This window comes from Equus caballus, chromosome 29, assembly GCF_041296265.1.
Source record: "Equus caballus isolate H_3958 breed thoroughbred chromosome 29, TB-T2T, whole genome shotgun sequence".
NCBI lineage: Eukaryota > Metazoa > Chordata > Mammalia > Perissodactyla > Equidae > Equus > Equus caballus.
This window is the reverse complement of record NC_091712.1, coordinates 12556945-12569528: the sequence shown is the minus strand read 5'-3', so window position 1 is coordinate 12569528 and position 12584 is coordinate 12556945. Positions and strand designations below refer to the sequence as shown.

Genomic DNA, 12584 nt, shown 5'->3' with positions numbered 1-12584 from the left:
GAAGAACGTTTCCATTTCATTTATAATGGATTGTTACAGTGCTTGTAATGTGCTAGGTGTTGCAAGCACTTTTCAAACATTAACTCCTTTAATACTCTCCATGTCCTTACAAATTAGGTACACTTATCATTCTTGCCAACACCAGATGAGCAAACTGAGGCACTGGTGAGGTGAGTAACTTGCCCACTACCAATATCTAGGAAGTGACTGAGCTGGAATTTGAACATAAGATATTGTCCCCATATTCTCTGCTCTTAATCATGTTGTTTGCTCTCTAAGACTTCACACCATGAAGAAGTTGGCTCAGCGTATCTATTTTCTTGTTACACCCATTAGCCCCATTCTTTGATCTCTGTCTGAAAAAGATACGTTTTGCATCAAAACTGCTGCACATACACACCAAAATGACTTCTCCCCATATCCCATGTCCTGGAAAATACATAGAGAACATTTCAAAACCTTTCTTTCCCAGGCTGGGAGTGCTTCTTGGAAATCCCACTGTTCTGTAAGAAGCCAAGGGAAGGCTGGGAGCTGAGTCTCAGGGGAAAGGTGACCTCAGGTGTTACCATGGAATTGCAGAATGGATGGGAGGCCTCAGCAGAAACTGACTTAAGGATCTGGTGGAGTTTGAAGCTGGGTGCTAATTTCCTGGCTGTGGGTGTAGGGGCTGGTGCCACATTCCAGGGAGAAGGGATGGCTCCCTGTGTTCTTAGGGGAAACCAGACCCAGGAAAGAGATGAAATGACGGTTTCCATTCACAATGGACTTGTGAGGGGAAACATTCAGCCCAGAAGAGACAGTCATGTTCCTGAGGTCACCAGAAGAAGCTGCCTCTGCTTCTGCCAAGCAGAAAGCCCTCCTTCATGGACTCACTTTATCCAAATGAGACCAAGAAGGAGGAAATCATGAGATGACCTTGCAGATGTGAGATCTGTGATGTTGGAGACTGTGCCTGGGAGGCCCTGAAAGGCCTCACGGAGGTGACATTTGCTGTGAGCAGAGTGACAGATGTGAGGCACACCTACCTGTGTCTGGAAACAGTTTGAGTGTCAGGGAGAAGACACCGCTGGTGCAGGGACTCACAGGAAGAAAGGAGTCTGAGCAGAGAAGGGCAGAAAGGTGGCAGTGTGGCTGGAAGGATCCTGAGAAGAGAGAGGAGGGGAGACGGGGGCACGGCAGGGACGGGTGGCAAGACTGGCAGACTGCTTTTTCCTGTCACTCTCTGACGACATTGCTCCAAGACCGTGCCCCTAGAAAGTACAAATCCTTAAGCTCTCACAAAGTGTGTGTGCCAGGAATTGGGCACGGCTTAGCTGGGTGCCTCTGCCTCAAGGTCTCTATGAAGCTTGGGCTGCGTCTCTATTGCGGCTCGACTTGGGGAGCATGTGCTCCCAAGTTCGCTCACATGCATGTTGACAGGGTTTGTCTGGATGGAAAGCCTGAGTTCCTGCCTGTCGGCCAATCAATCTCTCCGCTCTCTCCTATGGAGCCTCTACATAGGGAAATTGAACACATGTGCACTTTCTCCCCCAGTTCCAGAGATATAAGAGGCAGAGAGAGAGAGAGAGAGAGAGATGGAAACAGGAGGAGGGAAAGAGGGAGGGGGATAAAGAAAATGACTAAGAAGGAAGGGCCAGGCTTTTTGTTCTTAACCCTGGGTTGCGTGCCATCACAACACCTTGGCTGCGTTCTGTTCAGAAGCCATTTCCTGACCACTGTGTGGTTCCGCAAGGATGTGCACAGCAGAAGACAGTGAGGACCGGGAGCCATGGTGGAGGCTGCCCTCCACATAGGCTGACATGAGGCACTTGGGTCTGAAAGTAAGTCAAACAGGAGGCCATGGAAGGTTTCATGCCAGTGACTGGCTATATCTGAATTTCTTCTAATTTCAACCCCTTAAAGGGGCAGACGTGGGAATGAGGCTCAGAGGGGCAGTGACTTTCTCAAGGTCCAAAAGCTACAACCCTGTCCTGTTTTGAGGGATACTCCACACGATATCCCACCCCTTCTTGTCATTCTTTCATCTCTAACTGTGTGCATCAGACACACGTGAAACCAGACCACAGGTGTTGTCACTAATATTTCTTTTACAGCTGAGGATGTCCCAAGGGAGCTATTTCTGGCCTTGTCCCCATTGTGCAGGTTGAAAGATTAAGGAGGCCCTGGGAGGCACAATGGTGTTTCCAAGACACAGAGCTTCTAGGGAAAAAGAGGCCTGAACTCAGCTGAGCTCAGCTTCCTCAAGCTGGAAGCCTGGTTCCATCTCAAGGTCCTGTGTGGGGCTCTGTGCTGGCTAATTGCGTACAGTTCTGGAGATGATATGGGCAAGGAGGGTGAGCAGCCAAGAGCCCAGAGGTGGTTTGGTTGGGTGTGATTGAAGAAAGGGGCCCAGGTAAGGGAACCTTGAGGTAGTGACCTCACTTCCTTCGTGACAGACCCCAACAGAACTTAGCACACTGGTCTCCAGGAGCCCACATTCTAGACATAGCCTCCTATTGAGCTCACTTGAGTGGAGACATTCAAGAGAACAACATGTTCTACTATTGTCTCCCGACTTGTCTAGGCTGTGGCTTCAGGAAAGCCAAGACACAGAGTCTTTTCAGTCACTACACACATTGGCTTGGCCCTCACCTGCACCGCCTCTGGCCATTTGGCAGGAGGAGACCTCAGGTAACACAGGGCAGGCCAACCACGTTAGGCCACAACGGGATCCCAGCCCCACACCCCTCTGAGCCTCCTTGTGTGTCGGGGGGGAGTGGAGTGAGGGATGGCGGGGCAGAGTGGGGACCCACCGTGGGCACGAGCCCTTTGCTGGCTGTTCGAAGCCTGGCAGTGTACTGTGTTCCTAGCCTAGGTGGTGGGTAGCAGGATGGGAGAGTGGGTGCTGGGGACAAAGCTCCTCTATGCATACGTCAGTCCCGAATCCTCCAGGTCTCATCTCATTCCCTCCCTGGCTGGAGTTCTACACAGACACTGCTGGGTACCTGATCGGTGCTGGGGATTCCTCCTGTGGCCAAGTCGAGGCAGGCCCCTGAGACCTCCCTGCCCAGCTCTCTGGCATTGTCTTTGCAGAGCTGCACATAGGAGGTGGTCGAAGAGCTGACGGATGGCTTCGGGTACTCCATCTTCCTGAACATGGGGCAGCTCCACCATGCCACCATCAATAACCAGGGCTGCTCTGAGGTGAGAGTGGGCACGGAGGGGTCTTCCTACCCAGTACCCTGAGATGATCATGGCCGGCCCAGAATCCAAACTCAAACTGCCGTTCTCCTGGGACCCTAACAGTGTTGTCCCCCCTCAGTGTCCCACAGTCCCATTCCCAAAGGAATCTAGACTTCTGCTCCTCCCCATCAGCTGCATAGGAAGGTCGGAGGGCACTCTGTGCATTTTCCTAGGAAGATTAGAGAAAACGTTGATGTCATTGTCACTTCCCACTAGGCCCTGAGTATCTTTGAATTTTGCCTTTTTTGGAACATGAAACCTGGGTAACGAGGGTCTCCAAACTCCCTTTAATGTAAGAGAAATAACTATCAGCGTCTTTTGGAAGTCAAGGGATTCTCAGAGCTTGTCACTGCCCTGTACACTGTTTCCATACCGGGGAGGGGTGAGGTGACCACATAACATTTCCCTCTGGGTCAGGGTCCGATGAAGCCTCAGGCAGTTAGAGGGGATGTCCCTCAGCCCTCACTTTGGGCGGTTCTCAGTTCTGACCCACAGGACCTAGAGAAGCCACTTGGCATGCCTAAGCCTCTGATCTCCTCTCTAGAGAGGGGTGCTGTTGAGGATTCCCTGGGCTGGTGCTCTTCACAGAGGGAGGTCTGTTGTCCCTCAGTGAGCAAATGCCCTCGAGGGAGCTGAATATGGAATCCTTTGCCCGCCCAGAGTCAGGTTGTACTTTCAGAGCCCAGAACCTTGCTGAGTGTGGGCGCTCCTGTCTCTCCTGTTGCACATGTCTGGGAGGGGCTAGGAGTTCCTGGGTCAGCTGCAGACCTCGATGACGCTGGTGGTTTGCAGTGGTGGCCCTGACCCTGTGTCCTCCTCATCCCACCCAGTGTGAAGATGAGTCCACTCTGTCTGTAACTGAGGCCTGCAGGATGCGTGCCCTCCAGGCAGGCATGATGCAGAGGCTCTCAGAGTCTGTGCTGCCAGCCTTCCCCAGCAGAGTCCTCTGCAGTGTCATCAACTCCCTCTACAGCTACTCAGGCTCCAGCACTTCCCACCAGGTCCTGGACCAGCTGTCTCCCAGGTGACTGACCGCTGCCTCCAGAGCACAGTGGTAACTCTGCCCACTGCCAGCTGTGTGTCTTGTCTTGGGAATGTCACCACATCTCTCTGAGCCTGAGTTGGCTCCTCTGAAACGTGGGATGGGAGAGGATGAACTTGCTAGGGTTCTCCCAGGGATGAATGGGCTCAGCCATCCACGTGCTTCCATAGTGCCCGGCTCTGCAGAGAGGGCCGTGGGCCATGCTGTTGTTGCTGGTGGTGGTTATTTCTCTGACCCCTATGAAAAGTAGTCTTCCTCTCCCTTCACTGGCTTGTGGCATGTTGAGTTTGGAAAAGCACCTGGGGAGCACCCTGTCAAGGAGGTTGAGATGCCATCCAGCTGGTCCTGGTGCTTGTCTTTGATCTAGCCATTTAGGGATCTCTGGGGCCCCAGAGGGGCCCCAGGCCTACTCAGACACCTGGGGTGGTTCTGGTTGGAGTTCAGTCAACAATGTCTATGAAGGACCTACTGTGTGCAGGACATCTGGACACACTATCACTCAATGAATGAAGCAGACTGCCTCCCTGGGCCTCCCCTCTAGTCTGAGAGTCAGACAGTCACACTTGACATCATTCCTTGGTCCCATCTACCCTACATCCCGGGTGATGCCCTCATCCCCTTTGGGACACATGGAGGCAGCTTGGCCCATTGTGTGTGGGATGCTGGAGGACAGCACCACCTCCCAAAGTGAGTGGTCTTTGGGTCCAGATGGATGGCCTACTGTCTCTAGCAAACAGGGTGGGGGGAGAGGATGGAGGCTGTGGCTGGGGCAGCCCTGGGAGAACCCTGCATCTCACCCATCTTGTGATTCCCATGAGAGGGCTGAGTTCTGGTGGCTTCCACTCCAGCAGGACTGGACTCAAAGAGAGCTGTGCATGGGTCCCAGGCCCCCTGAGAACCAGAAGGGAGGCTGGGCTGAATTGTCCCCTAGAGACCCACTCCCAGCAGAGTCCCAGCTCATTCTGCCTCCCTTTCTCCACATCCACCCCTTGTGAATGCCACCACCAGGTCCATAGTAGGAGGTGCGTGAGCAAGCTGCTCCCAAATCTGCTGGAGTCTTCATTCCAGTGGCCCACATCCATGGTGGGCTGGGGTGGGCTGTGTCCAGACCCTTGGGGTGGAGAGTGTCAGTGGGAACAAGAGACTCTCACAGACTCTGTGTTCAGCCTGCTGGATGAGCAGGCCTGCCACTGCCAGGACAGCCAGCCAAGGGTCAGGGCTGGGATGGGGCCCTCCTCTGGAGGGGGAGGGCCTGGTACAGGGGCCCAGATGCTAACAAGAGTGCCTTGGGCGGGCAGTGTTTAAGGAAAGGCCAGGCCACTGACTCTGTGGCCCATCTGCCTCCCTCCAGTGGTATCTATTTCCTGCTGGGAACCTGGCTGTGCCAAGGGCAGGATTGCAGGGAGTCCCTGCAGTTTCCCTGTTGGACCCTGCAGCTGGACACTCTGCATGTCAGCTTTGGTGGCTCACACGTGGAGGGCCATGCCTACCTTCTGCCAGGCCACCTGGAGCACCTCAAAGCCATTGAGGCCAAACAGAAAGGTGAGGGGACTGGAGTCTGAGAAGAATGTCTGTGTTGAGGTTCATGGGCTAGAGTTCCCTTCAAGGCAGTGGAGTCTTTCCTGTCTTTGAAAATCACAGAAACTGTCAGGTGTGTGAGTGAAACTTTCTCTTTATCCTGCTCCAGAGCCAGCTCCAAAGCTCCTGCCACTTCCAGAGCCAGAGCCAGTGTCAGCACCTGGTCTAGAGCCAGCTGCACCTCCAGTGTCACCACCTGTGTTAGAGCTGAAGCCAGCAGCCCCTGAGTTGGCACCTCAAGGGCCAGAGCAAGGGCCACCATTAAAGGCAGCCCCAGAGCCAGCTCATGCACTGGAGCCCACTGGAGGCTGACCTCCACTCAGCCTTCCAGTTCCATCTTCACCAGCCACGAGCCCTCCAGATCCAGCCCCGGAGCCCACCTGCCCCTGGGCTGTGACCACCGAGGACCAGCTGCGGGAGGAGAAGCCGAACATCTTGGACTTCCCTCCCCAGCTGGTGGCAGAGCAGCTGACGAGGATGGCTGCGGTGAGCAGCGGAGCTGGCAGGGCAGGTGACTCCTGCCTTCCAGGTGCCATGAGCACCTGCCATTCCCTGCTCAGGAATCTGATGATCTGGGTCCACATCCCTGCTCCCTCCCTTACCAACACTGTGACCTGGGTAGTTTTCTTTCCCCCCAAGCCTTCGCTGTCCCCTAGCAAACAGGGCACAGTAGAGACAGACACTCAGAGCATCTGCTGCACAGGGTGGCTGTGCAGATGAATGAGGTGGGAGAGAGTGGAAGGTGGGCAGAGTCTGGCCCTTTGGTGGGGGATGGGCACTCACTGAAGTGCTGCCAGGTCCTTGGGTGGATCCCCCATCTGCGCAGGTGGCCAGAACAGCCTCAGCACTTATCAGGCAGGTGATGTGTATTGATTCCAGTGGACAAAAACAAAGCTGGTGGTTGTCCCTGCCTCGGGGGAATGTGCATGGGAATGGGGAGTGGGACCGGAGGGGGACTGGGATGGGTAGATGATGGCCCTTCTGGTGGGCATGTGTGGGCTGCATTCTGGAGCTTGGAGGAAGTGAGACAGGGCTGGGAGCAAATGTCACCTCACTCCCCCACAGTACTGTGTCCGGGTTCATCCTGGACTGGGTGCATTCAGTGGACACAGCCAAACCCAGGGACTCCCACAAGCCTCAGGCCACATGCTCTGATTCCTGAGCTCCAGCTCTGATCTCACCCTGCCTGGGCCTATGGAGGACTGTGGACACTGAGCTGGGGTGCAGCAGGGCTGGGTGACACTCCGAATCTTCTTCAGGAGCTGATCAAGACATTGGTGCCCGCCCACTGCCTCGGCTCCATCTGGTCCGAGCGAGACAACAGGGAACGCGAGTACCTGGCACCCACCGTCCGTGACACTGTGACGCAAGACAACACCGTGGCCAATTGCATCCTCGTCACCTGCCTTGGGGACCTGAGCATGACAGCACAGGACAGGGCCAGGGTAGTGGAGCTCTGGGTCTGGGTGGCTGAGGTAAGTCGTGGCAGGCCCTGTCTGGAGGCATGGGAAATGCCTCTTGTTTCTCAGCTCTCAAGATTGAAGCTTGGCGTCTGAGTCCCTGGACTGTCCCTTGACCCTCCTGCCAGGGCCACACTGACCTTGACTTGAGGTCCCAATGGGGACAAGCTCACTTCCTTCCTTGTGTTGAGCTACAAATCCTTGTGCCTGGCAGTGTTACTTGTCGGGTGCCACGTGTGCCCTCCCTGGCTTCCCTGGACATCTGTCTCCTCAGGGACAGGAGAAGTCCGTGAGGGGATGAAAGCCAGAGGGAGCAGAGCTCCAGCTCCCCCTCAAGGCTCCATCTCTTCCCTTCCCCAGGAGTGCCGAGGCCTCGGAAACTTCTCTTCCCTCCACACAATCCTTTATGCCCTGCAGAGCCCTACCTTTACCCGTCTCCAAGACACCTGGGGACAAGTTTCCAGGTGGGTAGGCTGCTCTCCAGCCAAGCACCATCAGGGTGAGGTGGCCCAGGCAGCCGGCTTTGGGCCGGCATGTTCCCCAAAGTCAGCTGAGACCACCTGGGAAATAGTGAACACCGGGCACAGGGACTGATCTGGGTGCTGGGTATCTGAGTCTCTCAGGGCCCTTAGGCCAGCAGTTCTGCCCCAGTGATTCATTTCCTTCCAGACCAGATCCTGGCTTGAGCCCAGGTGGAGATTGTCAAGTGTTTCCTTTGCAGCAACAGAAGTCTCTATGCAGCTGAAATCAACACTGTTGCAAAGAGACCTGTTTGGGACATATGGGAATGGAGGCCCCAGGGGACAAGAGGAGAGGCCCCTCACCAGTGCCATGGGGACCTTAGAGCTCAGAGCACCCCAGTGAAGTCCCTCATCCAGGCCCCAGGCAGTTTGGATCTGCTGGCTTCTCAAACAAAAGGGATTTGCCCTTCCACCAACCCACAGTTTTTCTTGTTATCTTTCTTTCTTTCCCCACCCCGCAGGGAGAGTTGTCGAACTTTTAAGAAGTGGTGCAGGAGAGAGCAGCGCGTGAACAGGGAGCTGCTCATGCAGGTAACCTGGAGGCTGGAGATCTGGAAGGAGGCCAGAAGGAGAGGGGAGGGGAACATCCTGAGGGGATCCTAGGAGGTGAGGTGCATGGCAAGGCTCGGCCCAGGCTGGGGGTCAGAGAGCCCTGTGAGGGTGAGGCAGGCCAGAGCCACTCAGCCAGGCCCCCCAGGACACCCTGCCTTCTCCCTCCCTGTCTGTTCAGCTGGGGTCTGTACAAACCCTCGAGAAACCAGAGGTCGGGGACTTGGTCAGATTTAGAGCCGGGGGTGGGGTGAAGGCAGCGGGGACAGGGCCTCTGGCTGGGACTGGGAGCAGCCTCTCCTCAATGGGTCCTTGAGCCAGTCACTGCCCCTCTGGGGGCCTCGGTCTCCCCCTCTGGGAAGTGGAGGGAAATGATCGGTGGTGCAGGCCTCCCAGCAGGGTGATACTGTCCAAGGGAGGACAGGAACGTGAGGAGATCTGTGCTGGCTCCTCCTTGAGAGGTGAGGGGAGAGCAGTGATGAGATGCAGATGACCCTGTGTCCTCAGGAGACTCCTGGAAGCAGGTGACATTTTCCTCACACTTTTCAGATGAGGAAAGAGGCTCAGGGAGGCCTGGGCAGGCCCAAGGTCACACAGGAGTGAGTCCTGGAGCCAGGCCTGATCTAGAATCAGACCACCCTGGAGGTAGGAGCAGCATAGGCAGCAGTGGCCTAGAGCCAGATGGCCAGGGTCTGAGTTCAGGGGCCTTGGTGGACATGTGGAGGGAGTATGGTTGCACTGTCCTTGTCCTCAGCACCGACAGGAGGCAACCTCTGTGTTAGTGACCACAGAGAGGGCCTGCCAGGGAACCCAGGAGAGGCAGCAGCAGCAGGTGAGGAGGGTGCCTGTGGGGGAGGGGCCCAGGAGTCAGAGGAGAGGGGGCTCCCCCTCTAGCTGGAGACCTCCCTCAGGAGAGGGGCCATCCTCCTCCAGGGCATCTGCTGTGGCCACCTAGCCTGATGTGCCTGCATTGGCAGTGAGCAAGAGAGGACCTGGAAGGGCTGGCAGCAGGACAGATTTGGGGTCGAGAGGGGCAGGGGCCACACCCCCTGGGGTTGGCCAAGAACCAGCCCTGGGACGTGACTGGTGGACTTTGGTGCTCCTGGAGGGAAGGGGAGGAGGGAATTGTGGGTGTTGGGGTGTCCCGAGGATCCTAGGCTGCTCTGTGTGAGAGTGTGGGGTGGGCAGGAGGCTGGGGTGAGGAGTTTCAGGGGAGGGTTCATGGGGGCACCTGAGAGCGGGAGCTCATCACCATGCCCACCCCGATGGCGGCACAGGGTGTCGTCCCCTCCATGGTGACATTCTTCAGTTCCCTGGAGCTGCTGGAAGCTACGATGGTGGATTATGTGGAGGTGCGTGAGCCTGGAGGTGGGTCCGGGGGCTCAGGCTCCTGAGGGTGGGGAGGAGAGAGTCCTTCCCTGAGCCCTGAGCTCTCTGCATTTGGCACAGATCCTTTCAGCAGGGCCTCCAGCCTCGTGTGGGAGTTGGGACATCAAGCCCATCTCCCCAATGAGTAATGCAGGCTCTGCAGAAGCCACCATCCAGATTCCCTGGGCTGCTGAGGCTCAGAGTTGCCTGACTGTGCGGCCGCAGGAGGTGGTGTCTGAGCTGGACTCAGCCTCTTCCTCTGGCCCTGCCCATGAGGGAAGAGAAGACGGGCACCTCCCAGTCAGGAAGCATATCAGTGGCTGAACTGTCCCTTCCTGCCTGAGGCCTGAGTCTCCCCACGCATCATCAGAGAGGGTTAGATTACAAGGTCTCTTGCCTCAGTTGCACTGTGCCCCCTGCACTGGAGCCTAGAGACTGGCCGAGTTCCAAGTCTTGTCTCTGGAAGGGCCTGCCCACTGGCAGCAGTGCAACATTGGAAGAGGTGTGGACGGGGGCTAGTGCTGGCCTAAGGGGGCCGTTTCTGATGGACTGGCTGTCTGCCTTCCAGGGGAATGTGCTGAACTGTCGGAAATGGAATGAGGTAAGCGGCTGCAGGCTCATGAAGGGGAGGGTCGGGGTGTGGAAATCAGAGAGCCCCCGCCCATGGGCAGGACCCCCTCTGGCCCAATCCCCAGGGTCGGACATTTATTTGCACAGTTTGATATACAGAGATGGGGATCCAATGGCATTGGTGGATGGGGGAAGGGCTGGCATCAAAGATGCCTTCCTGGAGGAGGAGCTCTTTCGGGCCAAATGTGAGAGCAAGCAAGTCCTGACTGGAATTGCAGGGAGGCAGGGTTCCCAAGTGGGCAAAGGCCCAAGACTGGCTCCTTGCCCCCCTCCTCACCCCCTCCAAGAGCCCGGTAGTGTCCCGCACTCAGGCCCTGTGAGCATCCTGTGCTTGCTCTCTCCTAGGAATTCAAACTGATGGAGGAGATCGAGCTGTTCCAGGAGGCTGCAAATCTGTACACCGTGCAGCCTGACGAGCACATTAGGGCCTGGTTCCAGGCTGTGGAGCCCCTGAGCAAGGAGGAGAGATGAGGCGGGTCAGGAGTTGGGGGAGGGCAGGGCAGACTCTCTCTGCTGACCAGCTCCAGAGCCCATGACGGTGGCTTCATGGTCAGCCTCAGATCTGGTGGCATCGCGACCCCTGGGGCCCTTGGACTCCACCTACGGGCAGGCTCCAGGACGCACATGTCATGTGTGGCTCCTGAGAGCTCCCAGCTCTACTCTGTCCTGTAGCTACAGCCTGTCCTGCCAGCTGGAGCCCCGATACCACTGGGCCAGAAAGATTCGATTTGTCTTCAAAGACAAGAAGAACCGCTCAGGACAGAGTGAGTGTCTGCACCGGCAGTGGCTGAATCCACGGGCTCAGGAAACATTCAGGCTGAGTTTGGGCCTGGGGAGGCAGACAGCTGGCACTGGGTCCCAGCTCCACTGCTGAGCAGTCCTGTCCTGGGCAGTTGCACTCACATTTCTGGGACTGGATTCCTCCTCTGTGAAACGGGTGACACTAAATATCAGCCCCTGTGTCAGAGACAGATGGGGTGCTGTTGGCTGTCTGAGCACTCAACACAGGGCTGGAGCACAGAGCACCTTGGGGGCAGGGAGGGGGTGTGCCCTGTGATTCCAGGGCAGGCCCCTCAGGAAATGCCTCTCTTTCTCTAGGCACCAGACCCCCAACCAAACGCCCAGTGGTGGTGATCCATGACCCTCCTGAGACCAGCTGAACTACAGCACGGACACAGTGGGTACACTCAGGGTGCACAGGGCCACGTCCTCTGATTCTGACAAGGAGAACTTTGTGATCCATTTCCTGGGGTCCCCTGGAGGCCATGAAGGCAGGCACCAAACCCTCTTCTCCCTCCCCGCTTTTCCCCAGCACCTATTTCCGTATTTGCAGGGGCCGTGTTTTTGTTGTCAATGGTAAATGGTCCGTTTGAGTATTATATTAAATTGTTGCTTCTTTCTAATCCTGGGAGTGGAGGTGTGCGTCTTTTGCTCCCCGCGCTCATGGTAACCACATCCAGAAACTCACATTCCTCCTCGAATTTAGAAACCTCGCAGCGTCAGCAGCTTAGTTTATGTGGAGAAGGGAGAAGGGCCAGTCCCCTCCCAGGCTACTGAAGGACATGCCCAAGTCCCCCTCCCTCCGAGGACAGGATCATTGCAGTGTAGTTCACCCTGTCCAGGAGCAGAGAAGGCCCCCTCTGACCTCTTGGGACTAAGGGATTGGAGGCATTTTCTCAGGCAGAGTGACAACCACTGAGCTGGGCGTGTCTTTCACACTAGCATGTGCCTGTCGCTAGCACATGTCCTGCCCAGGACAGTGGCTCCTTTCTACACTCTGCAGGAAGAGTTAACAGTTTCCCAGTTTCTCTTGCACACAGATTAGAACTTTGCTTTCTGATTCAGTCTCCGGAATGGCTTCAGCACTTAGTGAGGAAAATACCGTCAAAAGCTCAAAACGTGCATGTGGGAAGGACGAGGCCAGAGGAAGGTCCTGTGCACATGGACCATGGGCAGGCAGGACTCTGCCTTCTCGGGCCCACTGCGGGGCTCCCTGTTCACCCTTGGCCTAGACTTGCTCTTCCTGGGCTTCTGGTCCCTGACTCCAAATACCATTTCCTGCTTGTTGTCTATCCAAGGGGAAAGCTGTGGGATTTAGCTTTTAGGGCCTCAGCCAGGTCTCCCTCCATAAACCTACTGCTCCCTATAAGCCAGGATTTTCAGCATTTCTGCACTTCTGCATACAATTGTATCTTAGGGTAGAAATTCCCTAGA

General features: G+C 56.2%; 1 protein-coding gene across 3 annotated transcripts; it reads left to right on the top strand.

The window, feature by feature from the left end:
- The first annotated feature begins 2465 nt into the window (after window positions 1-2465).
- On the top strand, window positions 2466-11773 carry LOC138915001 (ral guanine nucleotide dissociation stimulator-like). 3 transcript variants are annotated; one of them, XM_070254731.1, is made up of 13 exons: window positions 2466-2670; window positions 3073-3183; window positions 4053-4246; window positions 5616-5806; window positions 5952-6328; window positions 7102-7317; window positions 7663-7766; window positions 8285-8354; window positions 9127-9204; window positions 9650-9724; window positions 10309-10341; window positions 10716-11134; window positions 11469-11773. In XM_070254731.1, exons 5-12 carry the CDS (start codon window positions 6320-6322, stop codon window positions 10839-10841), a joined length of 711 nt encoding a protein of 236 aa, XP_070110832.1. In that variant the 5' UTR covers window positions 2466-2670; window positions 3073-3183; window positions 4053-4246; window positions 5616-5806; window positions 5952-6319; the 3' UTR covers window positions 10842-11134; window positions 11469-11773. The 3 variants fall into 3 exon arrangements, with proteins under 3 accessions (XP_070110832.1, XP_070110834.1, XP_070110833.1); XM_070254733.1 differs by having other exon boundaries at window positions 9650-9740; XM_070254732.1 differs by lacking the exon at window positions 9127-9204.
- Window positions 11774-12584: the final 811 nt, after the last annotated feature.